The 16825-nt window shown below is 44.3% G+C and overlaps 1 protein-coding gene across 2 annotated transcripts; it reads left to right on the top strand.

The window, feature by feature from the left end:
• Positions 1-253: 253 nt before the first annotated feature.
• Positions 254-16576, top strand: cep170ba (centrosomal protein 170Ba). Of its 2 annotated transcripts, none has more exons than XM_068580236.1 (19): positions 254-380; positions 1198-1335; positions 3094-3183; positions 3962-4042; positions 4771-4827; positions 5608-5758; positions 8304-8432; positions 9212-9700; positions 9790-10718; positions 10898-11056; positions 11473-11611; positions 11732-13291; positions 14202-14448; positions 14688-14820; positions 15104-15232; positions 15322-15410; positions 15706-15799; positions 15878-15929; positions 16031-16576. In XM_068580236.1, exons 2-19 carry the CDS (start codon positions 1231-1233, stop codon positions 16246-16248), a joined length of 4851 nt encoding a protein of 1616 aa, XP_068436337.1. In that variant the 5' UTR covers positions 254-380; positions 1198-1230; the 3' UTR covers positions 16249-16576. The 2 variants fall into 2 exon arrangements, with proteins under 2 accessions (XP_068436337.1, XP_068436336.1); XM_068580235.1 differs by having other exon boundaries at positions 256-475.
• The last annotated feature ends 249 nt before the right edge of the window (positions 16577-16825 follow it).

The raw sequence follows: 16825 nt of genomic DNA, 5'->3' as shown, positions 1-16825 counted from the left end.
ACTTATTCTATTACTTTCTACACACCTAAACCACAATTCCCTAGAACAAACGAAAATAAATAAATTAGATATATTGTCACAGAACATAAAAACAAAACTTAATAATATAGATGGATACATACTTATACTAACTAAATAATACGAACATTTAATTACGACGAGCTACAGGAGGCCGTTAAGTTTTTCCTGCACCCGGAAAACTAACAGAGTGAGAGCTCCTGCTTCCTCCACCTCTCAGCTCAAACTCCTGAGCGTTTGACTGACTTGTCGAGCTACGTCACCGTGTCGACAGAAGAGGCGTCGGAGGAGAGTTTCGCCTGATTGTCATTCCCAGAGGGAGACGAGGGTGTGATCGAGCATTACCTGTCCAGTTTTACCAGGTGCGCTCTTTGTACATGTCGGTCGTCGAGCTTCATCTGCTGTCGGACATTAAACGCTGGCTTCACTCTGGAGTAAAACGGAGAAGCCGTTAAAGGTAAAATGACGTCCTTGTGGGATCAAATCGGTGGAAAAGGCTCGTTTCGGTGGAGCCGGATGCTCACTAATGTTAGCCGCTAAACAACCGTCACCTACGGGCTCAAGTAGCCCAGGTGTGAGTTATGACAAGACGTCACAAGACATTAATAGTGTTAATTAAATGAAAATCATACTTCGGCTTAATATTTATCTCGCAGTAATGTTTTGTTGGCGAAGGTTACAGGAAGTGGAGTAAAAAACCCGAGCACCTGAAGTTTGAGTAGTTAGCCGACGTTACTCATCAGCGCCACTTTGCAACAGGTTTCCCAGCATGCTCCATGGGACACGCACTGGTTATGAAGGCGTCAATACGTGCTGTGTCTTTTTATTAAAGAAGAAAATCAGCAATGGTTTTGTCGTGTGAGCATGCTAATTATCCTCCACTCACACCTGGACACCTGGCTACCTCTGACGTGGTTTACTCCCCAAGGCACACATTATGTTCACATCGGTTATTTAATTGCATTATAAGCGAAGTAACACATACTGGAATACGTTGGCCCAACAGCTCTAACTTAGGTGAGATGAAGATGACTTCTCCACTGATTGAGTAGTTATTTAATGCTCTTTTATCTTCTTTGAACACACATTGTGAGTGTCATTCAACAAACCACAGGTCCCTTTGACTAAAATGTTAACATTTAGTCTTCTAAATATTTCTTTGTGCTTGTTTCCTCCCAGGATGCTAAGACGAGCCTGACTCGCAGCAGCAACATGAGTGTGACGTCATGGTTCCTGGTCAGCAGCTCTGGCACTCGCCACCGGTTACCACGAGAGATGATCTTTGTTGGCAGGGACGACTGCGAGCTAATGCTGCAGGTGTGTGTCTTATGTATGTTTTGGAGTGAAAAGTGTGTGTGTGTGTGTGTGTGTGTGTGTGTGTGTGTGTGTGCACTTTGGCGAGAGAAGTCTGTGTTTTTCACGGCAAACACCGGCAGCTGGTCGAATGAACTCTTAACTGCTCTTCATTATAGTCTGTTGTAGTTATAGTAGTATTACTCTTCACCGACAGGTCAGTTAGTCCAAGAAACATGTGAAACACAAGTGGGAGGCTCCCTACACACTTTGTGTGTGTGTGCATTTGTAACTGTGTAACCTGGTGACACAGTGCCTCCACACAAAGTTGCCCCCGACAGTCTTTTTAACAATGACTTAAAACGCAGCAGCTAAAGCATTCCACTGGTTTTGTTTTTTCCATGCAGTGTTTGTTATAAACAGAATTTCTCTGTGGTTGTTGTCAAATCCTCTCCCTCCCGTTTTCTCCTCACTCCGCATTTATTCCAGTGAAAGAGGAATGCGGCCTCAGAAGCAGTTGTTTATACTCTACTGAGTCAGAGAAACCCTGCCAACCACAGATGTTTGTGAAATTGAAAAGTTGCTCATGTCCACATTTAGGCGTCGCCGGATCCAAAAAAACAAACCTCAGCCTCTCCCAGTCTGAAATGATGAAGACTTTCTTGTCGCTCAGCTTAAGTGCTTAGCACTGTTTCCTGCCTTGGCACAGTCAATTTCGTCTACAAATTGTCTTCAAACCACAATTGTTTCTCTGTTTTAAAGATCAATGCATTCTTTTACTTTCAAATCACAGTTGAGTGTCTGTAACATGAGAATCCTGTTTGACGTGAAAGCCAGAGTGTAGGTGAAGTCATATTACATAGCGTAGCCGAGGGCCTAGACTTGATGTTTGAATTTTCCATGACAATTGGTGTCGGATCAATGTCTGTATCTCCGTGACCAGTAGTTGGACCATATGACTCCTATAATAGTAGTGACTGCATTTAGCCTCGTCCAGTGATGTAGTTCTGGTTTCCTAGCGCCAGAGCAAACATTTCCTCTGTGATAAGAGAGGCAAAGGGTCATTGAAGCAGAAATGTTGAATTCTTAATGCTGCTGTACATTAATAAAAATCATATTTCTATGGAGTATAGTATTTGCTGAAAGTCCACTGAGTGAAGATGCCACACAGACAGTTCAAACAACCTGTGAATGCTGATTATTCTAGTTAGTAGGTGATGTGGAAGAGTTTAATTCAGCCCGACAAACGGTCCATTGAAGGACGGTGCTAATTTTGTGAATGAGTTTAGCTGTCACCCTCAATCTTTGTGATCTTTGTGACAAGGAGGCCTAGAGTCCCTGATGATTAGAGAAGAGAGTCAGGTCTGAATCACTTTTACAGTTTGCGCATAATTGATAGAAAGCCTTTTTTAGAGACAAGCACATGTTTCCTCTGATGGATGTCACACGTCACTGACTTGAGCTATTACGAACTTTGTGTTTGGTAATGAGGACCAGCTACGACTGTAATGTAAAAAAAAAGCAATGATAATGATGGATAATGATTATTTTCCATATGGATTAATCTACCAATTATTTGCTTGGCTAGTTCATGGAATGTCAAAGCGGTCACAAAGTTATATCTTCAGATGCCTGGTTTTGTCTCAAGTAAAGAGGTAACTTCCTTTTATTGAAGGAACAGAGAACGTTTGATGTCTATGCTTGAAAAGTTACCAATACGATTAAACATCAATCGACTAATCATTTCATCTCTCGTGACTTTTTGCTTTGCTTTTGTTGCAGTCGCGTAGTGTCGACAAGCAGCACGCCGTGCTCAACTATGACGAGAACACAGACGAGCACATGGTGAAGGACCTGGGCAGCTTGAACGGGGTGAGTGAGTCTCTCTCTTGTGTCTGATGGTCTGTGATGAAGGAGCTTGCCCTGGGCTCCCCGATGACCATCACCAGAGTACAGAATGCCTCTCTTTGTGAGACGAGGACGGTTGGTAGAACTGTGGTCATCGGGGGAGACTGGATTTTCCTGCTGGATTTGGCCCCCTTTTTTCCCTCTCCATTCTTTCGATCTCACTCTCTCCAGCCCTTCTCTCTCCCTTCACCGCTCCACTGCCACTTCACTGCACTCTTATCCCAATGAAATCCAGAGTTGAGCAGTGGGAGAAACCGTTCATTGTTCTCAAGAGTGTTTCTTTTGACCTTTGGTAACTGCAGCCAAAGGAATCAGAGCAGAACAGTGCTAGGACCTGTAACAGAAATCTAACCAATCCCCCCCCCCGCGTACCCCCACTGCATATGTCAGTTTGTGATCTAATCATAAACTCTTGAATCATTGTCTCGCCTTTTGTTACAAGAAAAAAGCATAATTGATCAACAACCAAAAACTTGTTGTGTGTTTCCACCTGGCCATGAAGCGTTCTACAAAATCGGAGACAGACATTGCATTGCATAACAACATAATCTCATCAGAGTTTTAATGTGCCCTGTGGATTAACTTCCAATGGGAAAAGAGCCAATGACAAAGCACCTTACAGTGTCTGGGAGCGGGCCACCAGGAATTAGAGAGCCTGTGACCTGTGAGTCAATGTGTTTACTTCACTAATGACCAGTGAAAGTTATTTGATTTTGATGTTCTCTTTTTCTTTATTTTGCAGACGTTTGTGAATGACCTAAGAATCCCAGACCAGACGTACATCACCCTCAAGCTCTCTGATATCATTCGTTTTGGCTATGATATCCTTTTTTTTGTATTGGTCGTTCAAATTTTTGTCTTGTTTTTGGTTTAACTTCGGGACTTGTGTGATTTATGTAATACAGAGTTTCTGTTCTCCAGTTGGCGCAGTTTAAGTTGCTGATAAGAGACCTACACTGAAATGAGCTAGTGGTCGCCTTCTGTGACCGCTACACATTTTTGACATTTTATTTTCCCACCGCAATCTTTCGCTTCCATCGGCATGTTAATCTCCTGTGGTTTTTTAGTCACGGGTTTTAGATTATAGTCAACTGTGAACAGAAATTCTCCTGCACCCTTTGAACCCTAGAACAGAAAAGACATAAATGGTGAAACGTAGGTAAGATAACATGGTGGTGGGGTTAGAGTACAGAGACATATAGAAATGTTTGTGACCATTGTGTGGCATGTGATGTTGCACGTTTCAAGGAGTGGGTCGCTAAAGAAGCTGTTTGAAGTGCAACAGGTCTGTACTGCTTATCTGTTTTCCTCCTTGCATGCAGCAGTATAACTTACTTTTGACCTCCTTGCGGGGCCAGAGAGGGGGAAACAAAGCCTAACAGGAAGTTCAGCAAAGGAGAACTACACTAACTGCTGAAGATTTGTAGTTTGTAGGTTTTTCCTTCAGGTGTGTGTGTGTGTGTGTGTGTGTGTGTGTGTGTGTTTGTGTTTGTGTTCTATTGTTTTACAAAGATGTACGTATGTGTGAGTACTTTAACTCCTCCTGCACATGCTCATGTATATATCCTGGAGAGGAGTCAACACAAGGTCCCAGAGGAAGCGCTTAAAGTAAGTAGTACTGACTGTGTACCTTTCCGGTTTAGCAGTGCTCATATGCCTGCTCTGGATTCTTTAATAATTAAAGTGAAGTGTTCATCTATTACATTCATAATTAGATAATCTGTTGTTAATTTTCCCCCCAATTTTCACAAAAACAATAAAATATCAGAAAGGATTACAAACAAATGGACTAAACTGAACAATATGCAGCTTTTCCTTTAGAGGTATCCATGTGATGTCATGTGGGTGTGACTGTAGATGGTCAGATTCTGTGTCAACAGTTGTCCGTCATCTTTATGAGCTCTGTGCGTTGAAACAAATTGTAGAACTGGTGTTTGAGTATTGGAGCAGAGCTTGTTGACAAAATTGGCACTTGCTGTTTGACCTCACCTTAATAAACACAACCCAGTTTACGGCTACAGCTGGAGCAGATGACAGGGCCCCAAACTGTTGCATAGAGTTTAATAGCCAATTCCATAGTTTAGTCACCTACACACACACGCTTATACCTAGGTGAATTTAATTATCACCTATTTATGTGGAATTTTAATGTGTTAAAAATTTTAACTTTAGAATGTAGTCACTGTTTTCTGCCGGATGAAACATGCAAATGTTTGTAAATGTGTGTGTGTGTGGTATCCATTATTGACACTAACAAATACAAACACTGAGCAGAAGTCTCTGGTGAATAGTCACACTCTCACTGTGTATGTCTGAGGACAGATATGACTGTAGTGATTGTTGGCAGAGGTCTTATCACATCCTGCTTCCCCCTGTCTCTTTGTGCAGCATGAGAAGTACACCAGCCAGTTGCAGCTAAGTATTAAAGCGCTGCAGGCGAAGGCGAAGGAAAAACAGCAGCTCCGGAGCTCAGAGAAGAGCAAAGGCAATGTTTCCAAACTGCTGGACAAGGCTGAGCGAAAAGCCCAATCTCTCACAGGTAAACACCCCTACCAACACATACTCCACCATAACATATGGAGCAGGACGGCAGCAGGTTATGTTTATTCCGAAGTAGGTGAATTGTTTTTGTTGCCTGAGAGGAACTACTGTTCTAGACGTGGATTTGAATACCACCTTCACGCACGTGAGGAAGTGTTTACTTCTCCGTGTGCCGCGTGACATTGGCTGTCGATCACTCGATAAGGCGGTTGTTGCGTCTTTTATTAGGCGCTTCCCTGCTGTGAGATTAGGATGCCGTGAGAACTAAGAGGCTGAGGCCGTTATCCTATGATGTCAGTAAAGGCACAGATCTCGACATCCCAGCCTTGGTCGACTGAAGGCTTGCCAGACAAGTGCAGGGGTGAAGAGTTGGGGACCAGCAGTCTTATCTCTCACCGCCATTCCTAACGGCTGACAAGAGGTGGGGTGGTCCCAAACACGACAGTGGTGGTTGAACGTGTGTGGTTGGAGAAATAAAAAGGTGTGCAGGTTTTTGGTGTCAAGTTGGCACGTCTGTCCATGTAGCCAGCGATGGATTTTTTTTTTGCGGCTTGTGTTTCCAGTTGCTTTTCTGCCCTGAGCTGTACTGAGTCAATCCAGTTGTACAGTAAAGGCAACACTGGAACCGTCAGAGAAGTCTTAGTTCAACAAAAGCTTTTTTTTTTTTTTTTGAATGAAACTCATTCACACTGACAAAACCTTTTCCAGCTGTTGTTGATTTAGCAATTCTCGTGTTTTCTTTTCCACAAACGCCCCTGTAAGCTTAGAGGGGAAAACTACAACTGGTGCTTAAAATAGGACTTTTCCAGCACTTGGCTCATATCCCACTGCGCGCCATGCAAATACATCATTGAACTGCATAACTTTGGAAAACGTTTTGTTTTCTAAAACAATGGTTAGTAATGGGAGGGCAGTTGTATCACCTGCAGCGATAAGCTGACTACAGTGATCCTGTAAACCCGTGACTGTATACTCTTTGTTGAACATGCTCACTGAAGCTGTGTTTACTGCCGGCATGCAGTCACTGCTGGCAGTATGAGAGCAGCCTGTGCAGTGTTGTCGTGACCCAATCCACCAATTTTATAACAAAACGAGCATCATCTGTCTCACTAAATTTCACAAATAAGATAAGGATCGGATTGTTGTGTTCCACACTTAGACTTACACATGAAGAAATGTCAACTGATATTTTCCTCTCGGTGATAAAATTAAAGTCCTGCACAAACTGAGCCTGCTTATCTAAGTTGACGTCATGCAAACAGATTTCCATTGGCTGAATTTGTTATATTGTTGGTTCTTTTGGTGTTCTCTGGACTTGATGTTTGAATTCGTTTTTTGGGGTTTATTTGTGTACACATTCTCTCACTTATTTCCTGTGTGCTGTGGCCTGTTTCCCTATGCAGATGTACAGGATGTGGCTTGTGTCCAATCCTCCAGCTGTCCTCAGGGCACAACACTTCACTTGTACAGTGTGTGACCCAGGCCTACTTTACTATGGCAGGACCCGAGGCTATTTAGTATTTATTAAAGGGGATGACATGGAGAGTTGACCTCTTGCTTGATGCTTTACACATTCGCACTACATCATTTAAAATGTACTAATCCATGATTTTATGAACTGCTATTAAGATGAATTAAAAAAATACATTTAAAAAAAGAGAGCTTTCCGAAACAAATCCTACTAATGTGAAACTCCAATCAGTTTAATAGGTGTTGAATAGGACTTTGGGAAACTTGCCTTATTTATTAGGTTATTCTAGTTCAGCTTTCTGACAGAAATGCTCTTTATGGCTCGAACAACTGAGCACAGTCCACTTTAGTTTTGATGCTCGCCCATGTTTTCTTTAGCTAAAAGGAGATGATTGGGTAAGGGGAAAGGAATTGGTAACATGCCCTTCTGCTTCTCTCGTCACAGTGTTGGTGTCTTATTGTGTGTCCAAGGCAACAGTAGTGAAGTGCTGTTGATGCGTAGAATTGTGAAGCCCCCACATTAAAATCCAGAGAGCTTGTTTAGCCTATGTATCAGGCCAACAAGCGGCTTCTGGATTATCTGATTAGTGCCATATAGGCTGGAGAGATTGAGTGGACTGGCAAAACACCAGTTCAGTAGCAGCATCACACTAACCAGCCCCGCCATTGTATACAAAGGTTAATATGCTAAAAGTGAGTATCACTGTTAACAAGAAACCTCAGGTTTGATAAAGTTGTTATCCAATATCTTGTGTAGTTTTTTTTCATTGAAGATTTGGATTAGTTTTGTCCTGATTTGCACAAGAAGGATTATGTTTTGGTGGTTTGTGTGATACCGCTTGTCTCACAGTTGGACCCTCGCTAATCTCTCTGTCATGGGAATGTGGGAGAATTGTAAAAAGCCCAAAGGCTACCGGTATATTTTGTTGTTGCAAGACCAAACTCGGACACAACCTTGTTTTATCATGTCTCACAGAAACTCACTGCCTCACTGGGGCTGTATATATTCAGCTGTTGGGCTCTTTCTTGCCTGAGTTTATTAAGTGCCTAATGGTGTGTGTTTTGCCTGTTAGCTTCCACAGATTCTCCGATATCCAAGCCTACTCCTCTCTATGGGCAGCCGTCCTGGTGGGGGGAGGATGAGGACGCAGCCAAGAAAAAGAAGAACAGAGGAGGAAAATTGCCAGAACAGCAGTCTTCAGGTCAGAGAATGAGTCTTATATTTTTACAAACGTGTACCAACTACAGACTTAATTAAAGTATTCACACTGAAGTGTTTATATCTTTTAAAGCATTATTTGTAGTATAATTGCATTGGCACGTCCTGTATCTGTGAATTAGATCCTAATTTATAATGACAGTTTTTTTCTATGGCACTGATAACTGATGCCGTTTGTGGGTTTCTGGAGATGGATGGTGTGAAGCCTAAGGCAGGTCTCTGGCCGCTGGTTGTGCACTGTTAGCCAGGCCGCACCGTGCCAGGCCAGTGTGGGCATTGCCTGTCTGCCTCGTGATGGATTATGACCCTCTAAGCTTCTGGAGGGGGGTGGAAGGGTGATCGTTTGCCGCACTGTGCCCAGGCTGAAACAGATTATTCCCACTCAGCTACCCTCCGTTGGACTCTGAGCTGCTAAAGTGATATTTGGCCATGTCCAACTGGCACCCAAAGACCAACTCGTGGATTTGTTTTCTCAGTCTAACTGCTGGAATCCTTGTTATTTGTGGCTCCTTTCAGAAATTGTACAACAGTCATCTCAATCATTTCTATTAGCTGTACTAAGGAAGTTTAAGTTACTGAGCTATAATTGTGAGCCTGAAGAAGAACTTCAAACACAAAGAAAACATGCACATGTTTCTATTCTAAAAAAAAGTCAAATGGTGTAGTCATTTAGTCACTCGGTGGATTAAAGCATGTACAACCATCACTAATGCCTGCTGTGTATCTGTGTTTGCTGTCCTCAACAACCTTAAATTCCAACAGAGCCTGCTAAAGACGTGTCCAGATATGAGGTCAACGGTTCTTTGTCCGACAATCAAGTCAAGTCCATCTTCTCCTACCGCCAGGAGCCCAGCTACTTTGAGATCCCAACAAAGGAATTACAGCAGCGACCTGCCAAGAAACCTGAGTCGCAGGTCAACGAGGTTCCCACTAAAGACACTCCAGATCCCACCGGGGTTGTCTCTTCCACACCTCCCGTGGTCCAAAGCCATGCCTCCTTCACCATCGAATTTGATGAATGCATGCCAGGTAAAATGAAGATCAAGGACCATGTGACCAAGTTCTCTTACCGCCAGCAGCAGAAGCCATCTTCCACAGAGCCCGTCACCACGCCCGCTGAGGTGATGTCAGCACAAAGCAAAGTTGCTGATTGGCTGGTCCAGAGTAATGCTAGCATGATGAGGAAGAGGTCACAGGCTGAAGACATGTTTAGCACAAACAGTGACCCATCACTGATGAAGATCACCACGGGTGAGTTACTTATACTTTTTTACCTACACCTGCTTTGATTGCAATAATGTGCTCGCTCTAAAGCTCACTTTTGTTTTTTCCGTCACCAGAAAACCACCATAAGGATGGCACTCACAGTGATTCAGAAGCTCCTGCAATCAATGAAAGGGATTTCCTCCAATCAGAACCTCAGATTGGGTACCAGGTGTCTCCACAACCCCTGAGAGTCTCTCCGCCTCAACGCTTTGCCTCCCCCGACTCTGAGGAGCCCTTGTCCTACTCTCCGCCAGAATCTCAGTCCCTGTCCAGTCTTAGCAAAGCTGAGCCTCACCAAGCCTTTGTTATTGAATTCTTTGACGATAACCTAAGAAAGAAGCGCTCCCAGTCTTTCACTAATAACACCTCTCCACCTGAACTCTCAGGCCTAAGGGTCCAGAGGGAGAAGGCAAGGAAGGGCTCAAGCCCAACTGGGGAGAGACGAGTCTCATCTCCATCCTCCACTACTCCACCAACTCAACAATACACTATCCCCCTGAAGGGCCCTGCTTCCACAGGCTTCCAGAGAGCTGGCTCTCTACGAAAGGAGAAGACGGAGGAACGGATCAGCACCAGCTTTTCTTCTCGCTCCACTTCCGCTGCATCTGTAAGACCCTTTAGCAGTGTGGGCCGGAGATCCAAACTCGCCCAGGAATTTACTGCTGAGTTTTTTAAACAAGCAAAGCAGGTCTCCTCTGGCATTTGGGAGAAAAATAAGTCCAGTCCCCCTTCAACAGCTCAAACAGAGACAGTGGTTGTATCAAAGACTAGTCCCCCTTCATCTAAAGCTTCATACCAGCCTAAGACTTCCTCTCCTATCCACCAACCTGTTCCCCTCGAGGAACCCTCGATGCCTGTGCCATCTCAGGGAGTGGAGGTCAAGAGCCCCCATATTGGCCCCAAGAATGAAGAGGAAGACAATCTGAGTGACGCAGGAACGTACACCATTGAAGAAGAGGTTCAAGATAAAGAACTAGAAGAGGCACGGAGCAAGATTGACCAGGCAAGTTACTGTCTCCATTCAACTCATGTAAATGTGGCTAACATGTTGCTTAAAGGAAAAACGTTTGCTTTGCAATTTCCCCAGTGTCTTGGTAGAAAGTCCCAATCACAAAGAAAGTGTAGACATTGGCAGTCACGCTTTCCTTCAATCATCAACTTGCACTGCTTTGTTCCTGACAGGTTTTTGGTGTTTTTGAGAGCCCAGAGCGAACCAACCAGAGTGAAGCAGAAACCTCATCAGCATTTAGACCTGTTAATGTTGAGAGCAGAGAGCAGCATAGGCAGAGTAGCAGTGGGGAGTTGAGGCCAGCTCCAGAACAGGGACAGAGTCTGGTCAAGGTACCCCTTCCTGCTCAGTGTGCTCAATGATTAGATGGAATAATTGTAATTGCCAATTCTAAAGAGTTAATTAATGTGTTGGGTCAGTAACTATAATGTTTAAGCTCACAAACCAACATGTATTGCTGTCTTGATTTGCCTTCTTGGGATTTCTTCTATTTTTTTTTGCTGTACCTCTATAGATTTCGATACTCGCCTCATCTTTCCTCACGTTCTGGGTTTTTCTTTTAGTTTTTTCTATATAACCTAATATAATATATTATCACAGTTACTACATACTTACCCATGAAACAGAAGATATCTGGTATTGCTGTTTGTCATATTAACTTCTTTTTTTTACTAAGAAAATCATATTATTAGTAACTACAATTTTCCGCTATTTTGTAAATATATTGAATAAGTTGTATGTCATTCAGGTTCAGCCAGCAGATGCAGTGTTACAGGGGGCTCCTAAGTGGATGTCTTGCTGGGCCAGCTTGGCAGACAGCTACACCGAATCTGGCCCGTCGTCTGGCGTCTTTGACGTCTCGTCCCAGATGGAGCTGTCAGAAGCGGGTAAATAACACCTGACGAGACATGAACTTATTTGAAATTATAATGAGACACCCTGATGAATATGAATGATATTCCGTTTCCGAGTGGGTGGTTAATATGCAATAAACTGTTTCACTTCAGCACGAGGTACAATCATCCACAAGGCCACCGTCAGCCCACACCACGACAGCACTGACTCTGATGGTTCAAGAACTCGACGCGTCCTGCCCCAGTTGCCAATGGGCGAGCAGAGTGACATTACGACTCCCAGCATTCATGTTCATTATGACCCGCATTCAACATTTAATGTAGGAGAGAGTAGCACAGTTGACTCCAGGTCTCAGGATAGCCTTCACAGGCTATCGGTGCATGACGACGTAGAGCCCGACAGTCTCAGTGATGCCAGCAAGTCAGATGATGGTTCCATCATAGAAAAGAGGAGACCGCTGTCAGACGGAGAAGCAAGGAAGAATGAGGATCGACACCCAGCCAAGTCGACATTGTTCTACATTAACTCAGCGAAGGCTGAGTCCCAACTTGAACTTGGGGACTCAAACCCCAGCACCTCTAAAACTGAAATAAAACATGCAACCAAAACTTTCTCAACATCCACCTTGACCAAACCGAGAGCTAACCAGGACTCTGGAAAAGTCAAGCCCAGTGTGTCGGCTCCAGTCCTAAGTCCAGAGTCCAAAGAGGGCACTGCAGGTGGATTGATCAGACAAGAGAGCTTCACCAAGGATCGGCCTAGCAATGCCAGATTGCCCAACATCTCTAGCCCGGTTCAGAGAGGCCTAAACCCTGAATCGTTCCAGGGAACCTGTAATCAGGACACTCATTCTTATCTCAAAGAGACGGAGGATGTTCTGGCGGTTCTGGAGGCCAAACTCCAAGCAGGACAATCAGAGACAACACCGTCTCCAATAATGGACTCCTTTTCTGCAGAGTCGGATGTCGATACCTCCAGCACAGTCAGCCAACAAAGCAATAAGACCAGGCCAAACATACTGCCTCAAACCCCCTCTCTCACTGGCTTGCATAGGGAGAAGTCTTCACCCGGGATGACTAGTCAGGACCCAAGTCACCAGTCCACTACATCGGAAAAGCGGCGCTCTCAGGGAGAAGACAGCAACAAAAAGATGGAGTCTGTCAGGAGACCGGTTGGACTGAGACGTAGTGTTGGGAGATGTGGGTCCACAGACCTAAGCGACGACCCTCAGAGCTTACCTTACTCGGATCAGGAATCTAACAACTACCAATCCCGGAGAAAATACACCGTGCCCCTTCAGAAAGAGGACGGCAAGACGTCTAAAGTATCTCAGGTCTTGAATCGTGCCAGCAGCTTTTCAGCCCCAAGACCCACCAGAGCGTCCACGCTCCGCCGCGCTCGCCTGGGAGAAGCTTCAGACAATGAGGGCACGGAGACAGAAAGGCTGTCCCAGGAGGCAGGCAATGTCCCAGCGCAGCAAACGCAAGAAACCAAGAAACTCTCCAGGCTGGATATGCTGGCGATGCCTCGTAAGCGGACAAGCTCATTCAACACCCCCAGCGACACTGAGGCCTCTTCCACCGGCAGCTCAGTTCGAAGGAGTTCTGCACCGGCGTCGAAGCCTGTAGAAAGGCAGCAGAAAGCACCGCTCAACAAAGCACCCATCACTCGAGGACGTTCAAGCAGTGCCAAATACACTGGAAGCACCTCAAGTGAGTATAATTTAATGGAGTGGAACTTATCTTGACCAGTAAATCCACAAGTTAAACCTAGTAAAAACATTGCTTCGTGCCTGGAATGAAGCATTACATGGTCTGTTGGTCAAACACAGTGGTGAATTGGTTTGATACAGTCAGTCCTCAGTCTATAAGCTACGTGTTTCAGGAGGTAACACCTGGGTTCTACACAGCAGCTTTTTTTCCCCCATGAAAGTGTTATTTTGGGACTCTGGACTGTCACTTACATCAATTACACTAATGGTACATTTTTTTGTGGTAGCACAACCGCCGGCACAAAGACCGCTCTGGCAGTTTGGTATTTTCCTGACTTTGAAATCCACTTTTCCCGTCTGTATGGTATTTTGGCTCAGTGCACAGGTGGAAGGCGTAAACGGGAGCGTTCATCGTTGTGCTTGCGCAATTTTAAAAAAAAAAGGGGGCTGTAGAAAAAGACCTTTTTATATCAACTTTGATCTGCCATCATCTGCACAGTGTTCTCAGGGAGTTTATTAAAATCTGTGAGGATTCTCTGGTGACGATGAAGATTAAAATTCTCGCCGTGTACCAATTGGTTTCTGCTAAACAACCCAGTCTTTACTACATGGTACTTGTCTGGTTCTCGGCTGCTGCACTGTGGAAAGTACTCATTTCAGTTTGTGAATGATTTTAAATCTGAAACACAAAATAAAAAACCTAAGCCTTCTTTCTGATTACAATTTAGCTGTACAAATGAGCACTTCCACAGCAACGTTTCTGTCTCTTGGTCTGGGGAGGGTTTTGGTGATATTTTCTTCGTGGTGTTTTTCTCGGCAGTATTCTATGATGGTATTTCTCTTTTTCTCTCCTGTTTTCCCGACTTCTCTATCCTCATCCTCCGTAACTCAAACCAATTCACAACGCCAAGGCTCCAGGAGACGACACAAAGGCTCTGACTATGCCTCTACCTCAGACGAGGAGTACGACTCAAACCAGAGCACTCCTAAACACAAACGCTCCCAACCTTCTTCAGCTTCCCATAGCCCGCGGAATCATCCGCGGTCTCAGCCGATGGTCGTCCTGCGGCCAAAACCTCGCAACAGAGATTCTGAAGAGGAGAACAATGACGGAGACTCCTCACACGGTTGGTCCAACCACAGCTCCGAAATAGCACGGTAAGAAATATTACGTACAAGTAAAAAAAATCTGGTTGACCAGCTAATATGAATTGATGTGTTACTTTTTTGCCTTACACTAAATGTTTTCACAAATGCAGCCTCTAGCATTTTATGTACTGCATTTTCCATTAAAGGGCCTTAAGATATCAAGGATTTCACTTTCTGCAGAATAATGTAAATATAAGGCAAATTCTTACACCTCAGACATCTGTCTAAGACGTGTTCTTTCCCGCTAGGTTGAGTCAAGACTTGGCTAAAGACCTAGCTATCTTGGCCAGAGAGATCCATGACGTGGCAGGTGATGGGGATCCACAAAACCTTGGAGTGGAGAGTAGTGCGCCGGTCTCCACAGTGACCGCTCATGAACAGGTACATGGAACATGTTGCAGCTTTATCTAACGCTGAAGCATACACTCTACTCCATCAGCTGACTAAAACTGAACAGGACTGTGCTCTTTTTTTGGTCCTCTTTATCACTGATCTTTCGCTGAAAGAGGAAGTATCTGTGATTTTTGTTGCAGATTCTTAAATAGTACAGTTTTCTACTTTGGCTATGCACATATTGTGTAGTTATAATGCATGAAATTAAAATGGTAAATCAGCCAAAGAAGAACATTCGTCTTTTACTGTAAAACTCCTGGTTGTGTTGCAGCTGGTTCATCGTATTCCAGAGGCTGGATTAAACTACCAGAGGGTCCCACCAAGTTCTACATCTTCGAGGGAACCCGACCAGAGTGACCACGAACAGAAAACCAGGCAGCAAGCTCAGAGCAGAGATGAGGTCTCACACAAATGCCGCTCCATCTCATTTGTTTTTACAAACCTCTGTGATGCTAGGACACTTATAAAGTATTACTTTTGTTCCTCCAGGTCATTCTGGACAATGTGATGCTGAATCCAGTGTCTCAGATCACCATGGCCATCAGAGAAAACACTGAGCAACTTGCTGAAAAGATTAAGTAAGATGTTACTTCCTTTGACCCATGCTTAGTCTGCGTTTGATGAAAAACTATTGATCCTGTCTGTCTGACAACAGGATGCCACTGAGCCAATAATCTTATTAAACTAGAGTACCTTAGTTAGTCAGCACTGACAATATGGGACTGAGATGTAATCTTCTGAACAGATTAGATGCAGATAAAACCGTTGGTGTTTAAATCTTTCCATTGTGAGATGTGTAGATTGTCCCCTTTTTAATGGAGAACCGTATGATTAAAATGTTTTAACTAGTGCATTTGGGCATTATGCACGCAGGGTCCTGTTCCAGGACAGGATGGATATCTGGGAGGAAATCGAGGCCAAAGTTAACTCTGACTATGATGTTCCTGTTATCAAAACCTCCAACAAGGTTGGTGTCTTACGTTTGTCAATATTAAAGTTAAAATAACGCTGGTTGACTGAGATAAGTTGGACATCTGTATTTCAGGAAATAACAACTATCTTGAAAGAACTCAAGAGGGTTCAACGACAACTTGAGTGTGAGTCAACTTGACCCTCTATAAAACAATTTTCATAATACCTTTGTGTTGTGAAGACAATTCATCTGTGAAAAACCTTTTTCATGTCATTTCCCCTCCAGTCTTTAACACGGTCATGGAGCCCAGCGGGCAGTTTGACAACACTAAGGCCTCTGTGGTCTCCTCCTCATCTGGAGTTCGGCCCTCCAGACCTCCCGCCTCACGAGACTGGAGAACGATCCACTCTGTCTCCAGACGGGGCGGCGGCCCGAGGCCCAGTGAGAACGTCAGGAGAGCAGCCGTGACACCGGGCGATCTAAGAGCGGGATATTTGGTCTGAAACAGGACAAAAACGCACCGGTTCCACCAGGTGCTGACAGTCTGCTGTCACTCCCCAAACGCAGGTGTCGGACCATTGTGCACGCAGTAAAAGTAAAAGGGGGGGAAGTGAGACTGTAAACGGATGTGTAACCTCCCGTACACCCAAACACACACGAATACACTATGAGCGGTACACACCTCACACACGCAGTGGTGTAACTCACAGTGAAGCCTGCACTAAACGCCTGTAGGCTGCGCTCAGCGGGAGGCCGACACATGAGGTGAATTTTTAAGGAAGTACCAATATACCTAAATAAACCTCACCTTTCACAGGCCTCCAAACTGTACTTGATTCTCTCTGTGTGAGAGGTTGATCTCTTTATTTGCCAATGATATGACCATGATGGTTTATTTGAAAACCGGCCTGAGAATAATCATCTCAGGAAAACATGTTTCTGTGTTTAGTGACAAATCACATTTTTGAGGAAATATTAATTCATGCATATTAGTTTTGGGTTTAAAGAACTGCAGTCACACCAGCAGATCTTAGTGTACTGTGTTCTTGTATTCTCAGTCAACCCATTGCTCTTCTTTGT

Source organism: Clinocottus analis, unplaced genomic scaffold, assembly GCF_023055335.1.
Source record: "Clinocottus analis isolate CAN_PGR_092001 unplaced genomic scaffold, fCliAna1.0.p SCAF_17, whole genome shotgun sequence".
Classification (NCBI taxonomy): domain Eukaryota; kingdom Metazoa; phylum Chordata; class Actinopteri; order Perciformes; family Cottidae; genus Clinocottus; species Clinocottus analis.
This window is presented reverse-complemented; position numbering and strand designations above follow the sequence as displayed.